The 20,802-nt window shown below is 38.6% G+C and overlaps 3 protein-coding genes across 4 annotated transcripts in view; 1 reads left to right on the top strand and 2 right to left on the bottom strand.

Annotated features, from left to right (window-relative positions):
• The window catches only part of LOC144662195 (retinoblastoma-associated protein-like), a 29,541-nt gene extending 26,371 nt beyond the window's left edge, over positions 1–3,170 (bottom strand). For both annotated transcript variants that reach the window (XM_078522954.1, XM_078522955.1), the window contains exon 1: positions 2,962–3,170. In XM_078522954.1, the coding sequence (XP_078379080.1) occupies positions 2,962–3,046 (85 nt within the window). In that variant the 5' untranslated portion in view covers positions 3,047–3,170. The remainder of the gene's footprint in view (positions 1–2,961) is intronic.
• An 8,965-nt stretch (positions 3,171–12,135) lies between these two features.
• LOC144662948 (lactadherin-like) lies at positions 12,136–14,088 on the top strand. Its single transcript, XM_078523879.1, has 3 exons — positions 12,136–12,577; positions 13,142–13,422; positions 13,939–14,088. Exons 1-3 carry the CDS (start codon positions 12,163–12,165, stop codon positions 14,086–14,088), a joined length of 846 nt encoding a protein of 281 aa, XP_078380005.1. The 5' UTR covers positions 12,136–12,162.
• Positions 14,089–15,978: 1,890 nt separating this feature from the next.
• On the bottom strand, positions 15,979–20,481 carry LOC144663506 (discoidin-2-like). The gene is made up of 4 exons (XM_078524475.1): positions 19,287–20,481; positions 17,370–17,778; positions 16,489–16,781; positions 15,979–16,116 (listed from the first exon to the last, which is right to left on the bottom strand). The coding sequence occupies exons 1-4, from the start codon at positions 19,305–19,307 to the stop codon at positions 15,979–15,981; spliced, it is 861 nt and encodes a 286-aa protein (XP_078380601.1). The 5' UTR covers positions 19,308–20,481.
• Between the last annotated feature and the right edge of the window lie 321 nt (positions 20,482–20,802).

The raw sequence follows: 20,802 nt of genomic DNA, 5'->3' as shown, positions 1-20,802 counted from the left end.
CTGAGTCAGGCGTCCTCTGTCCGGGTAGGGTTTCACTAGCCAGTTCGTTAGCGGATAGGCACTGTTGCCAGCTAAAGGAGGCCTTAATTCTGTTCCATTTTTATTGCCTGTTAGACCACTTAAAATTTGCTCGTTTGCTGCAAGTTCAGAAAAAAACGTCATCTCTTTTTAGCGTGCCTGTATTTTTACATAATAAGCCCTTTACAATAAATACTCCTAACTTACTGTTTGATAAACCAGCGCTTTAGTTGCGACCTTTGTAAAGAAACAATTATTCTTTGATATGAAATTCCGGCGGCATCCGATCACAAAACAAATGTTAACATGGCGGGAAAATTCCGCGGCCTCACAAAGCAAATGTTGACATGGCGGGAAAGATATTGACATGGCGGGAAAAATATTGACATGGCGGGAAAATATCCCCCTGTACAATTATCTCGTGTCGTCATGACAACGTCGTCATGACGACACGAGACAAACAAAAACTGAAAACAACAAATCTTTTTCGACGCTGCTCCGTCTGAATCGATTGTCAACATTTCTGAAGTTGTTTTGTCGGCTCTGACAGTAAAATAATCATAATAAAAAACAGTCTCGGACTAGTTCAAGTTGTGAGCCTAAATAAGCCTTGTTATTTTCCTTTTCCTTGGATAGTACTTCTCTGTAATTTTACCCCCGATTTTTCGAAGCAATTTTTGAGAGATGTGAAAACGCGCGCAGAAAAACTGTTTCGCAGTTTTGTTTCCTTCCCGAACGCCGCAGATCTAGACTGAGTCGAGATAAGCTTAATACCTAGTCGTACAAATCTGACTGCAAGAATGGTTCAAAAACAATTTTTCGTGTCGATTTACCGTTTCGCTCCCATACTAGAGAACTACTAAACTGCATGGTGATTCCGTTTTTTACAATGTTTTAATACGGTAAAATCTACAGCTTACACGCAAATCAAGTATCTAAACACTGCCTCACATTTCGATTACCCTCATGTAAAATCATGACTTTCACCTGTCCTCGCGTAAAGCCGCTAACCGTTTCTCTCCTAAAAGAGCCAAAAAATCTACAATTTCTTTTCATAGAGGGACAAATTCAAAACGGCGTGGACAAACTTGGAGCAATTTATCTTCAGCTATAACTTTATACAAGTGTGTTAAACATTTGAAGTTTCCCATTCATCAAATAACCTGCGCGAAAAAATTGGAAAATTGAAATTAGCGCGCAACTAGGTAATAGCTTCCATAGATATGAAACAACTAGCAATACATGAGATATGAATGAAACTCAAATCAATTGTTGCACCTCCGAGAACTATCCCTTTTCAAAGTTACTTCAAAAGGGGTTCGAACAATTCGCGTGATGTTTGGCATTTTAATCCAATTTTGAGTGTTGGTTTGCGGGTACATTTGTATTTATTTGGCGGGTTTTATTGTATATGACGGTTCAGATGTTTAGAAGAAAACCAAAGCAATTTGCGCCTTTTACGGTCTAGGAAGAACAAAATATGGCGGTTTGCGGACTGTATGACCCCCTATAATAGACCCTCATGTAGGCTAATCAAGAATTTTCCTTCAAATACTGATATTTCTTTTTTTCAGTTGCTATTCCATTTTGCACTATTTTTTGTTTTTCTTGAAGCTTCTGGGGGGTTCATCGCCTTAGGGTACAGTGTTGCAAGTTGAATAAGCTAAGTTCACAAAGTTGTAGTATACTGCCAAAGGGTAGGGATGTATTTCATCATTTTTGTGTAAAAATTAAACAGTCAGACCATGAGGTATGTAGAAAAATTAAAAACTAAGGTTTTTGAAAACAAAAAAATTCAATTTCAACGTCCCGGGCCTTCTCACGCAAGGTAACGGTTCTAGTAAATAATGCGCATAGCGCGAAACTATTACAAATTTTGTAGAAAAATAATGTCCCCGTACGTCTGACGCAAAATTTCTAGTTAATTTTTCATAGTTAATTTCTTAACAGCGCAAAACAGTTCCGAACAGTTGAATTGCACACAAGATAACGTCCAAGCATAAGTTTAGTACAGCCGGAATGCCAATTTCTATAGCCCCGATCGATTTTTCTAACCCGTGATAAATAACTCGTACCAAAAGCCGTTTCCCTTGGGTCTAGTACTGTAATTTCAACTCCTGTTTCTCAATCTCTAACCAGTTTTTGTTTCATTTGGAGGTTCGAGAAATCTGAATTCCTCTTAAGCTGATTTGTACATTTTCAATTCTGGAAAAGTCATGCAATCAGATAATGTCCCTCTACACCGGGCGGCTTCTATCAAAACAGCTCAGATTGTATCAGAGTTCTGATACTGAGTAAAATCGATTACTGAAGTATGGTATCGTAACGTAATAAAGCAGTAGCGTTAATATAAGGCCTTTGGTGATATTTAGTAGTAACTTGCTACAGGATCTCCAGTAAAGGGTGGCTATTCGCATGCAGGTTAAGTGCTACAGTCACAAATTGTAGTTGTTTACAAACGTTTGGACCGTCAGCATTGCTAACACATTTAATACTATAAGAACACTCTAGACTACGCACCTTTACTCAACTTGATTATCACTGTAAATTTATAAAAATGGAGGTGTATAATATCTGCTGGACAAGAGATCCATTTCGTTCAGTGGCCCTGGTGAATTTGGTTACTTGTTTTCAAAAGTTTGTATGTTTTCAAAATTTAGTAAAATCAAGCACATGTGCAAACCAAAACTGCAAAACACGAAGCAATATTCTGCTAAAATGGAAATCTTTTTCCAGTTCTGAGCCCAGTTTGTCGATAAAACGTGCATCAAATATAATTTAGCATCAATACTGTCTGTTATTGCTGATTCATGATTCTGCGATCGAGAACGTCTGAATTTTAAAACACTATAATAACTGTACTCAAAGCGTTAACTATATATAGGTGCCTTGTTTAGATTTATGCAGTATGTAGTATACGCATGCTATTTACAGGATCCTTACCTATAAATCGATACAACTTTTGGCGGCCTGTTCGCATCCAAGCTAAAGTGCGCTTCGACCCAGCAGAGTACACGACCAAAATCATATTCCCGGCGGAGTATTCGAGACTCAACTAGTCGCTGGCCCCCGTTGTGCTAGCTTCCGACTCCAAGCGTCTGGATTTATCCACAGATTAAACGTTATAATAATTTACTGTTGCTCCGTAGCTCATACCCTCAGCGTGTTGTGTTGCGAATGATCCTCTGAGGGTTGCACTCAGTGATAAAACCTATATTTAATAATTAGCCTTTGACTGGGCGCGAAAAAATGGCGCACTAGCTAAGGAACTGGCGCGGAACGCATAAACAGTATTTTTTTTTGAGTGAATAAAAAAATACTGCGATTCAATACAAGCAATGCGCTGCCAGTCGAAAATTACGAACGTTTAAAAGTCAAAAAAGGAAAAAGAAAAAGGAGAAGATTTTATAGTTTCAAGTTTTTTGTCACCGTGTATTAACAAAATAGACAATTTGATGTTTACAAAACTAAATGCAGGTCCATATAACGGAATATAACATTTATCGTCAAGTTTTGCCAAGCAAGTTAAAATTTGTATAGGTTCCTTTTTTCAGCTATTAGTGAATTAAAACTCTGAAGAATTATGAGAACAAAATCTAGTCGACAATTGCGAGGTTTATTGTCTTTTGCATGCAAATTTGCACAGAAACCGCGTTTTCGCCGAACTTACCTGACTGATCAACATAAATTTCGCGCTGCGATAGTCGGGAAGAAAAAACTTGCAAAAACAAAGCTGATCATCCAAGATGGAACTTTCTGTAAAATACTCTCACTTGCGCAACGGATATTTTTTTCAATATAGCCCTTTTCTCTGACAGTTATTCAGTTTTCACAAGGTACATTAACCATTGACAATACAATAATTGTAATTTATGGTTCTAAATTAGCAGGACTTGATGTGCGCTCAATAGTGTTTGATTGTGGTGACATGCATGACCGCGACACACGAAATAACGGCCTACCCGCGGAGTCAGATAATAAACATATTGCGAAATGCTACTCTAACATTAGCTGCATGAACGGTTACTGTAAACAGCATGCAAAATATTTCGAATGAAAAATGAAAGTTCAATCAGCACGCCTCGCAGCTCTATGCTGCCACACTTGAACGACTTGCTTGTTTTTGTTGGTCGAGCCGTCGAGCTATAGATAGGAGGCTATAGATGGTGGAAAGTAAATTTAGAAAGATCCAACCTGCGATAAGGCTCAGCAAAGAAAAACCTAGTAAAGCAGAGTTCAAGGTGGAAAAACAACACGCGATATAAACAGTGATTACTGTGATTAGTACTGTCATTTTTTGTTTCAGTCGAGTTAACGTATTTGAATGTAATTGATGAATGATGGTCCTTCTATAGCACACATATCGCAGTTTTCTTTACATACATTTTTATGAGCGTGACTTTGCACGTCAGCTTGTAAAGTCGCTTCAGTCTACATGTTTTTATCGTTTTGGTTTCTTAATAAAAACTGAGAAAGCAAGGAAAACTACAGTATCAATTTATCAGCTACACACACATCAAAAAAAATGCACTGCAGCTAAGGTGCCGGAATTATTTTTGAATCAGAGTTGCCCAGACAGGAGTCCATTGTTGCTATGTATTTCATTGTTAATTCTGAGAGCTTGGTGGAACACTAAGACAATATCCTCCAGCTGATGATTTACTTTATTCTCATCGCCTGTCTGCTTGAAATTGTATTGATGTTGTATGGAGAAATTAGATGATAATCCCTGAAATGGGAAATACTGAAAAGATTAAGAAGTAATCTTCCTCATTTCTTGTCTAATCTCTCCAGTCAGTATCAAGTATTACCGGTCAATCGCAACAGAGCGGGAGGAAGGGGTGGGGGGGTCTAAAGGTGGTGAATGAAACTGGGGTCAAATTTCCCCGAAACCAAAACTAAACGCTTACGAGGGGTGAGAAAGTTCAACACGCAAGTTCCTCTTATTCATCTCTACGTACTTTCTTTATGAGAACAAGAAGTACCGACAGTCTCTTACTATGCCTAATCAGTGGCTACCACAGCAGGTATTGTGTTCATCTACATTACGTAGCGTAATGCATTTAGAAGCACTGCTTCTCTCTCCGCCTAGTCGTTGTATGCTACACGCCTTTGCTTAATATTTTCACAATACTTGAAGCATTTTAGAGAGTTCGTAGGGCTTAAGTGTACATGCTGTACAGGTACACTTGATGTACATATACTGAATTATAGCAGTGCGTGTTGTATACAGTGATAAAACTACACACTAAAGTGTCCAATTAGAGCTTTGTTATCCTACAATGTTGAAACACTAACTTTGATTGTTTTCTGCTCCATCCTAGTAGTCAGAAGAAAGAAAGAGGGCTACAAATAACCTGTTAACCCGGACTTCTAGAGTACAAATACAGTAGAACAGCAGAATACCTATTACAACGAAGCTCCCAGTATAACGAACGATATTCTTCAGCCCCGGCAAAACACACCGCGAATCCAACCCGAACCCGAAACCCGGTATAACGGACCCCCTTATAACGAAGTATAATTAACAATTATTCCACGAGCGCGCGTTGGATATGAGATGGTAAATAGCCAACGAGGCACCTAGCGCCGAGTTGGCTATAACGATCTCATATCCAACAAGCGCGAGTGGAATAATTGTTTTATTAAAAACACGCAAAGAATTGCAATATTTGAGCTTCCCGGCTGCTCTCGTTGACGCATATACCACCGTTTTTGTGGTCAATGGTATATGAGCTCATAAACCATTGCCTGTTAACCAGTCAAAACTCAGAAATTGCAATATACCATTGCTAGTTATTAATAATGAACGATATTCTTCAGCCGGACCGAAGTTACTAACAGTAAAATATATTGAAACAGAACCCCAGTATAACAAACCCCCGTCAGTAACAACGAGTCCCTTAGCACTTCTACATTTCGGGATTTCTCTGTATCGTGAGATATTTTTTCTCTTTCTTTTGAGAAGATTTGGAAAATACGTAAATGGCAATATTTGACGCATTCGTTTTGCAAAATGAAAAGTTAATAAAAAAGTTAAGTGACGCATTGAACTATGGAATTTAGTCACGGTCATGAAGAAAATAAGATGTAATGAGCACACCGTAAAATTTCCTTTGAGCCGTTTTATTTGCGAGAAAGACTAGAAAAGCCCAAGAAAATAATCAATAAGTGCGTTTCTTCTCGTTTGACCGGGTTATTTATTGATTGCGAGTTTCTATGGATTTAAGACTAATAAACAGTATTGCAGGCAGAGTAATTCTGTTGTTGATGCATGGAGGTAACATTTCTAGCTCTTAATACCCATAGCGCAAATGAAAACTAGTGTTCTTGTAGCATTTCAAATTTCTGTTCCATGTCTATACGTACTTTGTATAAACAAACAATCTCAAAGAAACAATTCTGGAAATTGCGCGCAATTGCGCGCACACTACATGACGTCAATTGGCATTTTCACTAGAAAAGAAATCAAATTTATTCATGTGCCTTGAGTCACGTCTCTGTGGTAAGAAGAAAAAATATATTGTTACCTTCAAATTCTGGCCTCAAGTTTTTTGCAACAAGACGAGACAGTTAGTTTTTTTTTGTACCAAGGACTGAACAATCTTCAGTTACAGAACAACAGAGTCGCATAGCAAGCGACAACTTTATTGCAGTTTAGAATTCAGTTCCTCCCGCCCCAACAATTTCGGTGCTCAACATCTAAATTCTTCGATAACTTAAAGTCGATGTATTTCAAAAAGGGAATCTTCTTGTTGATTAAAATACTGATCAAGTGAGCTTTAGCTCTCGCCTATTATGCCCGGAAACTGTTCACTGAAAGGCAGTGACGGATAGAAGTTTAATCCTTTGGGTGCAGAAAATACCAAACCCCACATAACCATTAAAATACATAACCCCCAACAACTTTAATGTTCTCTTGCTGGTAAAATTGGTAAAAGTGCTTTGCTAAATATCTCCGTTTTAACGGGACGTCAGAGTTTGTATTTATCACTTACCTTTATAGCTCTACGTCATTAACTCATCCGGCTTAATTGCCACGGAAGACACATAACATTCTTACTTTAAGTTCATCACAGACTCTGACAAATAAACTCGTTATATGGAAGATCTTTTGAGTGTCTTTCTTGTCTTTTATAACATGTTCACCCAAACATGGATCGCAACCTCTAAATAAATTACCAATTCCTTACGCAACACAAGGATATGCTCTTACACGTTGTTTGCTTCATTCTTTTATGTACGAAAATGGTTAAATTATTTTAATTTATGATAATGTTGTCCAAGTTTGGACAAGACTCAACAAATCGCGCCTTAATTATGTTAATTTAAATTACATGGAATTTTCGCGCTCTGTCACGGTTGTATGGCTTTAGTTAATTTCAATGTTTAGTTATCCGTACAATTGTTTGATCATTCATTTTGACAGCTAATTTGTTACGGTAGTTTTAAAATAAGATCTATGATTACCATAACATAGAAACGAGAAATGACACGCACGAATTTATCTTCAGACGTTATTTATCATAGTCTTGAGCGATTTCTAGTAACAAAAGTTCATAAATTTATAGACTTTTGCCAGGATTCTATTTTCTCTTTACTCTATTAAGTCTATGAAGAAAGCACTCCAGTTTGCTTGCGATTAGTTCCACATAGGGCCTTCTAAGGGGCCCATGTTCCCTTGCTCCCATGGCCAACAAAATATTCCTTGTGTTCCAATGTTCCCTAAAAGCATTTCTTCGATTTTGGTATTCCCTGTTCCCAGTTTTATTTTTCTTTTGCTCCCATATGTTCCCTGAAACCCGTGGGAGAGGCTGTCGACTCCAGTTTGTTGCGGTTAGTTCCACTCTGGTTTGCTTGCTACTAGTTGCACTACGGTTTTCTTGATGGGTTAGTTCCACTCTGGTATGCTTGATCTGGTTAGCCCCACTCCGGTTTGATTTATGCGGTTAGCTCCACTCTGTTTTCCTTGCGGCTTGTTCCACTACGGTTTGCTTGATGCGGTTAGTTCCACTCTGGTTTGCTTGATCTGGTTAGTTCCACTTTGGTTTGCTTGCGGTTAGTTCCACTCTGTTTTACTTGCGGTTAGTTCCATTCTGGTTTGCTTGCGGTTAGTTTCATTCTGGTTTACTTGCAGTTAGTTCCACTCCGGTTTGCTTGCGGTTAGTTCCACTCTGGTATGCTTGCGGTTAGTTCCACTCTGGTATGCTCGCGGTTAGTTCCACTCTGGTATGCTTGCGGTTAGTTCCACTCTTGTATGGTTGCGGTTAGTTCCACTCTTGTATGCTCGCGGTTAGTTCCACTCTGGTATGCTCGCGGTTAGTTCCACTCTTGTATGCTCGCGGTTAGTTCCACTCTGGTATGCTTGCGGTTGGCTACACTTTGGTTTGCTTGATGCGGTTAGTTCCACTCTGGGTCTTGGTGGCGAATGCCACTTTGGTTTGCTTCTTGAAAGTTCCACTAGCTTGCTTCCGTGTTAGTTCTACTCCAGTTGGTTTACTTGCGGTTAGTTGAACTCCAGTTTGCTTGGTTTGCTTGCAATTAGTTCCACTCTGGTTTGCACACGGTTTAGCTTTTATTTGACTTTAGTTAGCGCAGCACTATAGCTACAAATTAATAAGTGTAATTTAAATTTGACTCGTAGACTTTTTCAAATATGACTCATCGACTCATTCGACTCATATAAATTTCAATCTCCTGTCCAATGAGTTGATGAGACAATTTCAATTCCTATTCTGGTCAATTTTCTTGACTAAGAAGCGAATACTCTTTCAGTGCTTGGAAGAGCGCCTCCCAAAACAAATTATCATGTTTAACAACAACAACAACAACAACAACAACAACAACAACAACAACAACAGCAACAACAACAACAACAACAGCAACAACAACAACAACAACAACAACAATAACAACAACAACAACAACAAGAAAACAGGAATTTGAGGATTCATTTGTTTTAACTTATCCTCAATTCCCACTTGTTGCAAGCTTCGACACCAAAAGGGAGGTAACGCGTCTTTTAGAGAAAGTCAGACCTCCCATAGACGGAAACCTCTTTTTAGACCTCTTAAGTGGGCCAAAATATCTGATGTGCGTATGTAACCTGGAACCAAGACTGGAATTGGGAGTAAAGCCTGGTTTTCACTAGCGACGCAAGCACAAGTGCTTGTGCTTGCCGGGTCAAAATGCAATGCGCTTGTGCTTTTGCTTGAGTGGAAGCCTTTTTCACGGTGAAATATTGTGCTTGCGCTTGTGCTTGCGTCGCTTGTGAAAACCAGGCTTAAGAGGGATTGGATGCAGCCGTTTTCATTGAAATTTATTCGGCTACCAATGTCATCTCTTGGGGTCGGTTGGCGTCATCTCTTGGGCCTTTGGTACCGACGCCAACTGTTCTGCCAAACGCAAACGGCTAAGGTCCTGGGAACAAAAATAGCCAAGAAGCTCTTTTACATTGTCTCACAGTTATGTTGCTGACCAGAATGATTGAGGGCTAGCTCTGAGAATACCTCTTAAAATAGCAGGTTTCATTAACTATGCCTGACACTTTCGATTCCAGTCATTAAATTTTAAACACCTCCATGGGGTTTGTAATTATATATATTAATTACGTTTTTAGTTAGGCAGGTTAGGTGTCCACAATTAGTAGAGGGGACTTTTCCCCTCAGCTACTACAGTTTGACACGATAATAAAGTTATTATTATTATTATTATTATTATTATTATTATTATTATTGTTTTTGAAGAACAAACAGTAAAATGGCCAACAAGGAAAGGAAAAACTGAAATACATGCCGCTGTTCACGAAGAATACCCATCAGTTTATAGTTATTCCGAAGTTTTAAAGTTCTTTAGTAAAAATAATTTTCTATTCTTTGTTGCAAATTTAATTACGTAATAGGTGAAATTGAATAGTGTTTGAACGCTATAACTGAGATAAACTGAAATGTTCTTGTTAACTATTAAAATCGAAAAATCACGGCATGTTAAAAATGTTTTATAGTGTTAAGTATAAACTGTATAGTTCTCAGGTAAACCCAAATGCTGCTTGTAGCTAAATAAACGTATTGTGAACTTCATTCTAATATTTGCTGATGCCAGCTTGGAGAAAACGTAATAACGATAGTTCTTTAGTTTGTTGTTTTTTCGGCGGAAAGCTACTTGAAATAGTCAATCCAAAGAATCAAGTTTGACTTCACTCTGTCAAATTGAGCAAATTTGTTAAAATTAAAGTTATTTTCTAGCTGGTGGAGTTAAAGTTTTGTCCCTAGCGAGAGGAAAGCAGGGATATTTGAAACGCTTGAATGAGGTAATTTTCTGTTCATTTGTTTTTATAATTTGGACCTTTTGCAGGACATAGAACTTGAATTTTTCTCCTCATCAACGCCCGCTACACCAAGCTCTCGAACGTGGCTAGACGTGGGTGAATAATTACAGTGAAGCAATTGATTGCTTGGATCGAAAGCCTAAGATATGAACTACAATTTTTTTTCTTTCAATTTGATTGTGTCATAAATTTTTAACACTCATTGATTTCTGCGTATTTTGTTAATTTGTAAGTTTTTCTCCTTGCATGCCGAGAAGGCAGTAATTTAGTCTTCAGTGAAACTCTTATTGACAATGAGCAGTTAAAATGGTATTTTTTCGATGTCAAAACATTAGCATAAATCGTGGTAACATTGTTGCATCCCACACAGGGAATTTTTTACATTATTGACGGCCCTTATTAAGCTTGTGCAAAAAGGGATACATTACTGTGATTTATCTTCGTGGTACTTAATTTTTGGAACCGCGAAAAAAAAAATTATCGCGAAAATTAACGACGAAAATTTTTAATAGCTTACTAAGAACCATTTTACGTCAGCTTACAGATTAACTGTGTTTTTGCTCTCTCTTTCTCTCGAGCATGCAACCGAGAGGAGTCATATCGTACATGTATCTTAGTGTGCTTCAATTCATTTTTCAGTTGCAGTAGTTTTATTATGCGTAAATTCTCTTGACGAACTTGAATATATGTTTGTATTCGTTTTTAATGTATAAATTTTGTTTTCAGTAAAAATAAAATTGAACTGAATTGATTGTGTAGCAAAAATGACCCTAAACCCGTTTAAAGTTTTGTTTTGTTCTATGCTTGAAAATTTGTACCGCCAATTCAAAGACCGCCCGGCTCTTTGTTAATGCGGATCAGCATTTGGAACAATTTAGTGAAATTTATTCCTTTCAACAAGATTAGTCTCGCGAAATTTGCCTCTTCCGATTTCGCGAAATTAAGTTCCCGCGAAAGTAAGACACAATAAGGTATTTTAAATTCAAAGTCGTTTCACTTTAAGCAGGTTACCTGTGAAACATACTAAGATATATCAGTCTACTGTATTTTAATAAAATAAATATCATGTCATTTTTTCATTTCCCAATGCAAATAAACTGATATTCACTGGATTGCAATAGAAATCTTCTCCTCTAAAGGCAATCGGTACTGTTAATTTAGCAAACATTAAGAAATAGCAATTTACAGTGGCACAAGACAAATACTACGTCAATTTATTCATTTGAGAGTAGATTGTTGACGAATAAAAATATTAAATTTTTCAACTAAATTTCGAACATAAAACTTGACTATTTAATGATTTTTTTTGGGAACTAAACAGGTGTTTCATGTATTACAACTGTGGTCACTTAACACAGAGATTTTAATAATTTATAGTATTTCGAATTCGCGCTACGAATTGCATACAAATTGCAATTGATGTGCTATATTTGTTACACAGTATTGCAAGTTCAGAGTGTAAGCAAGTGTTTTGTTTAAATGAAGAGAAATTGCACGAATAAAATTGTGTACAGCTACAATAAAATGCATTGAACCGCTCTGTTCATGATACAGCCTAGTTGAATATCTTATTTTATGTAGTGGAAGCGAGGTTAAGGTTCGCGCATAGAAAGATTTGGCGAGCTCGGGAAAACAGAAGCAATTAGGCATGGTGTTTTCACGGCAGGCGTTCCTTGCTCCCCCTTGCCGCACCCCTGTTACTTGCAGCTTATACTTACTTTTGCTGTATAATTAATTACGTTTATACACATTTATGCTCTAAGCTTACAACTTCATTTTATTTCAGGTCATGTGACTATTTTTGCGGCTTGAATAAGATGTTACCGTATTTGGAATTAATCTTACTCTTACTCAGCCTTTTTGCTAAGAACTCCGCTGGCTATAGTGACTGCCGCACCCGTGTTTCAGACGCAGATCGTGCCCTCACTGGTCACGTGATGCGAACTCTAAATCACAAGACTTTTGAAAGCTGCACATTTTCCTGTGAACTGGAGCCGCAATGCTTCAGTGTCAACTACATTTCATTGCACAAAACATGCCAACTGAACGACGCAACCAAGGAATACTTTCCTGGTGACTTGGTGAAACAGAAGGGAACATTTTACATGGGTATGGTGGTTCGCAGTTATAGTCCCTGTGGGAGCATGCGCTGTGAAAACGGAGGAATCTGTGTCAGCAGTCCTAGCTTGAAGTGCAAGTGTCCTAAAGGATTCAGTGGATTCCATTGTGAAAGTAAGATATTTTTGTATAGCACTCTCGCTTCCTCAAATCACTGCACAAAGGGTATCTCAGCCGTGACACGCTTATTCGAGTAGGTGACAGGAGATCGACGACTTTGAATGACTGACTGAATGACTGACTGACTTACTTACTGACTGACTGACTGACTGACTGACTAACTGACTGACTGACTAGCTGACTGACTGACTGACTGACTGACTGACTAGCTGACTGACTGACTGACTAGTTGACTGACTGACTGACTTACTAACTGATTGATTGACTGACTGACCGTGCTGACTGACTGACGAGGTTACTGACTGACTTACTGACTGACTGACTGACTGACTGACAGACTGACTGACTGACAGACTGACTGACAGACTGACAGAACGAAAAGAAGACTGAGATTCATGTGGCATGAACTCACTGTATACCGTGACCCAGTTAATTTTTTGCCGCATATCTAAAGAAAATGGCTGAAACACAGCTCTAGAAATAATCTGTGCAAGCGCAAGTCTGATATTTAGCATTGATAATCGTAAAAGTATACCGAAATATTTTTTTGTTCAACAGATCTTCATGCCCTGGGGATGGAAAATGGAGAGATCCGTGATGCAAATATAGAAGCATCCTCGGCGAAGCCTGGTCATGAAGCGTGGAAAGGACGGCTAAACCGCAACTCCTGTTGGAAGCCTTCACAAGATAAAAATACTGAGTACATAAAGGTGACGTTTATTACCAAGGTAACCATTATTGCCATAGCTACGCAAGGTGCCCCTATCGACAGCTGCTGGGTGAAGAGTTACAGTTTTCAATGGTATAATGATTCTGATGAGCATTTTATTGACAATAAGGTAAAAAAATGCATTGGTAGTATTTAATCTTGAGTTTGTTATGAACTTTCAGTCATTAAATGCTTACGAGTCTTTTAAAATTTGAATAACAAATAACGTTTTTCATATTTTAAACCATCTTAGATTTTAAAATGAGGGCTCCTGGCGTAAAACGTGAAAGTCGCCTTTATTCACATGATCATTTTCACTCAGTTCAAATTCACTTTCATAGGACAAGTTTTGTATGAACCTATTTATTGAGGGTTGTAATTCGCCCAGCTCACAACGAGTCTCTCGTAGCTTAGTGGTTAGAGCACCCAGCCAGTATATAGGAGGCCATGGGTTCGATTCCCGTCGGGGACTCAGATTTTGTCTTTGTCCCATGCTCGTGTCATGATGAACATTTTATCTTCATCAAGTTTTGTACAATTTAAGACAGAGACAAAGGGAGCAGATTCAAAATGGCTAATATACTTCCTAACTTGCTTCATCTTGTGTCCGTATTAACACAGTAGAAATATATATATTATTTTACAGGTATACCAGGCTAACACAAACCAGAATACATCTGTCACAAACAAGTTCCCATCTCCTCTTGTAGCAGCCCGATTGATCCGTATCTACCCACATAGATGGGCTACATGTGTGGCAATGAGACTAGAGGTGTATGGGTACGAACAACCATAAACGCAGCAGCAACAGGTGTAAAAACAGTTCTACTCTGAAGTGTTCGTTACGTGTTTCTGTGCAATCTGAACACTAGGTAATAATTTCCAGGACATGCACGCGCAGACCTTTAGGATTCATTATCAGACCTCTCCTAATGAGTGCGAGCATGCTCACGACCATGCACACTTGGCCCCATGTATTTAAGTTGCGTTCTGATTCCAGGATTGGGTTTGAACGAAACTATTTTAAAACGGTTATGACGTCACCGACGTTACATTTTTCAACTCATTTTTTTAAGGGAATAAACTGCCGCATAATAGCCTGATGCAACCAACACATGAGTGAAAATGGGAGAACTCGAAAGGTCTTATGTAAATATTCTCGCCAATGGCTTGGATTCACAGAAAACTTTGGAGTTCTACCAATACTCAATCTGGTGTTTGTATCAGCCAAGGCAGTATAAACAGCGCGCAATGATTAACAAGCACTTTGATTGGACACCTAGTTAGATTATTATCTAGTTAACATTAGGCAAAGAACACAGCTTCTGATTGGTTGTCCACTTTTTTGATTAAGGTGGCTGATGGCGGTTTTAAGCATTTTCCAGCCCTTATACTTTAATGGGTCAGTACTACAACTCTTTATCAGTAACCATTCCAGTAATGGTATGTAACAAATGCCCAATTATTGTTCAACAAGTTGTGATCATTTTTTCTGACTTTAATCGTTTCCATAGCAAGACTATAACCTGTGGAAAACACCCTTAAATTTAGCTTTCAGTGCTAATAACTCAAAAAATGATCTTGGTGACCCCAATTTTTTATTACCGAGTTATGATGAGCCTCTCAGGATACAACCTTTTGCAAAGTTAAAAAAAAATTCTATCCGAGGGGTGCATAGCCACCATAAAATTTCAAAAAAAATTAAAGTGGCTCAGAACCATAGACAGTGAGTGTCAGAACAATTTGAAAAGCATTGCAATCATATTGAAATACAAAACAACTGTTTTATAGTGACCTGCACCACGTCACGATGCACTAACTGCATTTTAACTTCGATCAGTTACTGTTTGTGCCGTGAAACTATCTAACTTAACTAAGTTGCAAATCTAGATTAGTTTTCAGTACTATATTGAGTGACGGATTTTTCGCAGTGTAAATAAGCAAATTGTTGTTAAATTTAATTAGTTCAATATTTACTGGTAATAAAGTTGTAGCCCTAAATCAGAAATGTACAAGAGTAAATGTTCTTTACAGCTGTGTTGCAAATAAGATATTTATTTTGCAAAAATAAATGGGTTTATGTAGCTTGTTTCGTAAGTCTTTCCCTCACTCGTACCTCATGGCGGGCTGTGGCGGGTTCTCCCTCACCTTTGCTGGGATAATAGTTTAAGGTTTCCATATTTTAAGCTTTCTATCCTTGATATAAAAAATAAACGGCCACACCCGTGGCCAAAATCTGCCAAATGGTAGTCTCGTCTTGCATTATCCCAGCAAACAGAGCTTTGCCAAAGCAACACATACAAACTTGCTTATATGCATAGCATTTAATCTAGGAGGAACAGGATACATAAATGCAGTTATTGCGAAATAGTCGAGAAAGAATTAACGGAGGCTAAGTATCAACTATAAAAAATATAAGATAGAAAACGGTGTTCTTTTGTTTTGCGGGCGTTGAAGTCAAAGCCATGTATAACATTGTCATAAGACACTCCGATCGTTTGAGAACTCTTACACAATGTCGATGACACACGCCTGCGATTCGTGGTATTAATATTTTCTCGTGTCCTTAAATTTCTTTTGCTGTTTTTTTATTAAGTATGATTCGCGGCTTTGTCTTCTTTATTTGTTATTTTTAAAATGAAAGATGCTTCACTCACAACTGTGAAGACTAATTAATTAATTAGTGCTATTTATAGAACTCCAGTCTGAGACCGATACAACCTTTGGAAGAAGATGGTCGAATACTTAAAAATGTCACACGGACAATTGCCGGTTTAAGGGGGTGATAAATCACCGTATCTCTGTCAAAGTTACCTCCAATGGTCTGAAAATAAAGAAAGAAAAGAACAAGTAATAAGTACAACCAAAATTAGGCTTTTTACTCTGCGCCAAATAATAATCAGATGTATACTATGATTAGCTAAAATTGATCGACACTTCGTTTCACTCGTTTGGCACAGTATACAGCAATTTTCTTAGAGTTGCGATTGGTTTTTCATGTTGTTTCAGTTTGCTGTGACCGGATACACGACTATGTTTACTTTAGGTTTGGTTTTAACACACTAGTTGAAAACCTATTACTTTAGGTTTGGTTGGAAACAACTCTATTGCTTGAACTACTGAAAACACATGCTAATTAAAAATCATGCATTGACAGCCACGTGGCAGGCTCCTATAGGCCTGTTACTTTACATACCTGTGGGTAATCAATGAGCGATCCACCTTGTATGCGATATTGTAGCCGGAATGACGTGGCCCAACAGTCCTGATTGGGAGATCCCTGACTGGCTATGTAAGTTATGTTCACGGGTGAATAAAAGGTGACTTTAAAATTGGGAGCAGGATCTTTCGTCTCTGGTTTCCAGCTTCCCTGACCGTGAAGCCTGCCTCTCCATGCCTCGTACCCGTTAACGGCTGAGCTAGAAGTCAGCTGACCGTCAAATATTTTGTTATCAGGGTCTTGCATTCCTATTTCTTCTAACGGCAGTGCTAGAGAGAAACATGAAAAATGAGTACTTCTCATTGGCAAAGCGTACTTCTGCTTCTTTAAAAGCGTATAAAAATACGCTTGAAAATAAATATCTATATGTAAAATCTTGATAAAAGTATTGCTTGAAAGCATTCCAGGACAAGTATAGCCTAGAATGTCAGTCGTTTTACGATCGCCCCTCAAAACAACTGCGTTGGAGGCTTCTCCTAGAAGTGACAAAAATGATGTTTAAAAGAGTCGGGAGGCCGGTAAAAGGGAGGGTAGGTCAGTCAATCTTTGATATTGAAAAGGAAAGGAATGGCATAGTTTTCCTATACACCGTAGCATGTTGTTAATGGCTGACTTTTGACCGACATACGCGCATTAAAAAGACTGCAATAACCTTTTCGCGACTAGCGGTCTATTTACTTGCCAGCCCGGTTTGGCCACTCAACGTAACGAGGTGTCTAGCTCATATTTTAAAAATTACTGCGACCCCATTTGGCCAGCGAATGAACTCGATTGCACACATGTGTGCAATCCCTGCTTGTACCCCGCGGTGTATGCGCCTAAGGAAGATCTGTGCACGAAACTGAGCTTCAACTTACTTAAGTTTTGGCACGTTGATCCCACGAATCCCGCGGGACACACACAGTATGGACATGGAAGCGGGTAGCACGTGCCGCCGTGCAGACAGTTCAGCCATGCGCACGGATCTGTTGTGTCTTTCCTGATGTTGTGGACGTACAGCGTGTCCCGACTCGCCTTGAAATCTCCAGGAAACATTTCCTTGCTTCCATAATTGAATTCACATTTCCTGGTCTTTGTGTAAAAATTGACGCTGAAGCATTTGGCGTCAAGTTCACAGCGATAAGTGCATATCTCAAAACTTGTCTCTTGTATCGTGTTAATCACGTGATTAATCAGTTCGTGGTGTTTGACAGGCTTGACAGTGCGACACAGGTCAGCGGTGTGAATGTAGAGCAAAAACAGGAGACTGGGTACCACAGGCATTGTCTGCAAAGAAGGCCATTTTGTCGTCAGTTTGTTGTCGCGTAAAAAAGTAGTAAAAAGCGTTTCTCTTTTACGTGCGTTGAACGAACGTAAATGCCCGCCGCCCTAGATTTTGGAACAAAAAGCAAGGAGATCGTGGCTAATTTGATTTGCCTGCCGCCAAAGTAATGACACGCGCTGCAGACCAGATACTGGGTAAGTGAGCTGTTTCAAAACCGTTATCAAGTGGGTGAATACTACACGCTAGTAAAAGTAATGCGTGAATATGACCACGAGTCATTTTATGCATTCTTCAGAAATAAACCATAAAGCGAATAAAGATTTGTCGAGTAGTCCAGTCCTGGCTTCCCAATTCACAGCCTACGTGACCTGACACCAGGCGTTTTCTTTCACCACTGCGTTCCTGTAATTTGGGTCTGTGGCTGTATAGTCAGTTCCATATTTGCTGGAAATTTTAGAACTTCCTCTATGAGAAGTGCTTCTACATTTGAATATTTTCCCATGTTTACATCGACGGCGATTTAAACTGAACAAAATGGCGTCCACATGGTAAGTGATGTCATGTGACAAACTCCAAAAGCATGATTGGTTAAATCGCTGCGTAATCGCAGACAGCCGCGAAAAAAGTTGAACTCAGTTCAACTTTTTCAAAAACCCTCACGATCGCTACGTGCGTATACGTGCGTGTAACGTACGTAAATACCTAGAAAAAAACGTGACATTGGAAATTGGACAACGTAAAGTCAACGCACTTAATCGCGCGCGTAAAATCTATTTTCTACGTACGTTTAGAATCACGCACGTTAACGTGCGTGGAAAAAACATGACAGTGGAAATCCACCTTATCTCAATGTGGGTCGGATGCCATTCAATCCTTGGGTAGCCATTAAATATTAGAATAGCATAATATCAAGTTTGTCTTGACTGACATAAAATAACTATATGACAATCAACAAGAGAGAATTCATTTAATTTAAAGCCATCCCACGTTGTATCTGTCTCTGCTTTAATATTCCTTATCAATATTTTGTGTTTGGCTCTTGAAGACAGCACGTCCATTCGAGAGCTTTCCGGATTCTAATTATCTAATTTATTAATATTATAATTATTTCTGGAGAATTCTATATTCGGCCAGCCACATATTGTTGAAATAAAAGGATTTCAATACGCCAAAATCTGCACCCTATAGATTTCATTAGTTTTCCTATAGCCATTTCAAACCTTTCATTTTTTACTAAAATCCTAGAAAGGGGGACTATAATTTCCTTTACAGATTATTTAGCTCTAAGTGACACTCTGAGATCACAGTCGTCTTATATTCTTATCCTGGAAAACTAGTATTCCATCATATCTTAGCATTAGGTGGCAACGTTCAAAATTACATTTGTAAGCAATGGTTACAGTCGCGACTTCAAAACGGAAAACTGCGACCGGTATAAACGAAGTCGACAACATTTTGCTCTGGGTTTCCAGTTTCTTATTTTGAAAAATATCAATATTGACCTTCTTACCGTATTTTTGAGAACTTTCATATCAAAGTTCCTGTCTTTCCTTTGACGGCAGCCAGACAAACATGAAGAGTTTGAAGGACGTCTTCGATCAGTCTTTCATGAATCCCATGTAGCGTTTTTAAGATTCGTGTTCTGTGCCAAGTTTTTAAAGCTACAAGAGCAGCTTATATGACCCTGTTGATAATTTGTGTATTGTCGCTGTTTTTGTGTACAAAACATAACTGGTTTTATTAAATGTTGCTGTTTAAAACTGTCTAAGATTGACAGCCGCTTTTATTAAAGTGAAACGCGTGTTTCATAAAAAAGAGTAAACATTGGGTCGGAAACAATAAAACTGACACTGCGCAAAACGAAGGAAATAAAATTGCTGCTAAAAAAGTTGCTCTTGAAAATTAGATCAGTTTTGCTAAAAGAAAATAATCGAAATTCTCATATTAAAAACAGAGAAGGAAAATGTAAGTCATGAAATTGTTCACGTGCCATTTTAAGTGTTCCGGCAAAAATGAAACGAGCTTCGCTTCACGTGGTCATTCAAAGGAAGTTTCATTATAGATTTTAATAGAGGTAAATATAAACGTAGACTGGGTTAGGCAATAAGCCAGTTTCGCAGGTGTCTGACTGGGCTTAAATTATTATTCGAGCATTGTTATGACTTGAATCTCATTTTCTCAGTTAACATCATTGCGAGGCGAGAGCTACTCTTGAAAGACCAAAATGTTTCGTGGCAATTTATCAGTATATGAGCAAATGTATTTTGACACAAATCAGCCGAGTAGAGCATCCATACGAAATAGCTTGGTGTCAACAAAAAATTCCTTGAAAACTCAGAAAATTAATATATTTTTCTATCATTGTGTCTACGATTGTTCTAAATTCGACATGCCCTCCAATGTTTTACAAACATCTCACTTCTTCTCTAAGTAAATGTGTCAACACGGTGACGTACTTGAACTGATATGAAATGTTGCTAAACTTCTCTTAAGCGTCAATTCGTGTGGACTCTCATACGTTTGATAATTTGATGGACCGCACTGTTGTTGTACGCACCAAACATGCAGACTGCGTACGCAAATTCGTTCATTCAAATCAGAGCAAGCCATCATCATCACTTATTTTATGTGTGTTTTTTCTGTAGGTGTTGTGAAGGTGCGGTGGCCTAACGGTTAGTGCGCTGAACACCGGATCGCGCGGTCCAGGTTCGAGCCCTGGCCGGAGGTAAATGCACACAGCGGTCAAACGCAGCGCGCGTGCGCAGTTACTGTGCAATTCCCGCCAAACTTCTCCATACAAAGTCTTAAATTTTCCGAAAACTTTCGCTTTAAAGCCAAAAGTTAACGCCGTCCCTGGAAAGTTAAGGTTTATACGCCGCTTATGGATTGGAAATTTGATAATTCATCTCCACTGAGTGTCCCAGCTTGAACTGTTCTTTCACCGTACTATTTCTTTAACAATTTCCTACAAAAGTTTGCACACTTTCGAGACAAATTCTCAGAAAAGTTCGAGGCGCCGAAAACCG

Source organism: Oculina patagonica, chromosome 8 (assembly GCF_052425735.1).
Source record: "Oculina patagonica isolate OP01 chromosome 8, crgOcupat, whole genome shotgun sequence".
NCBI classification, from domain to species: domain Eukaryota; kingdom Metazoa; phylum Cnidaria; class Anthozoa; order Scleractinia; family Oculinidae; genus Oculina; species Oculina patagonica.
Note: the sequence above shows the minus strand (reverse complement) of the source record. Positions and strands in the feature narration are given on the sequence as shown.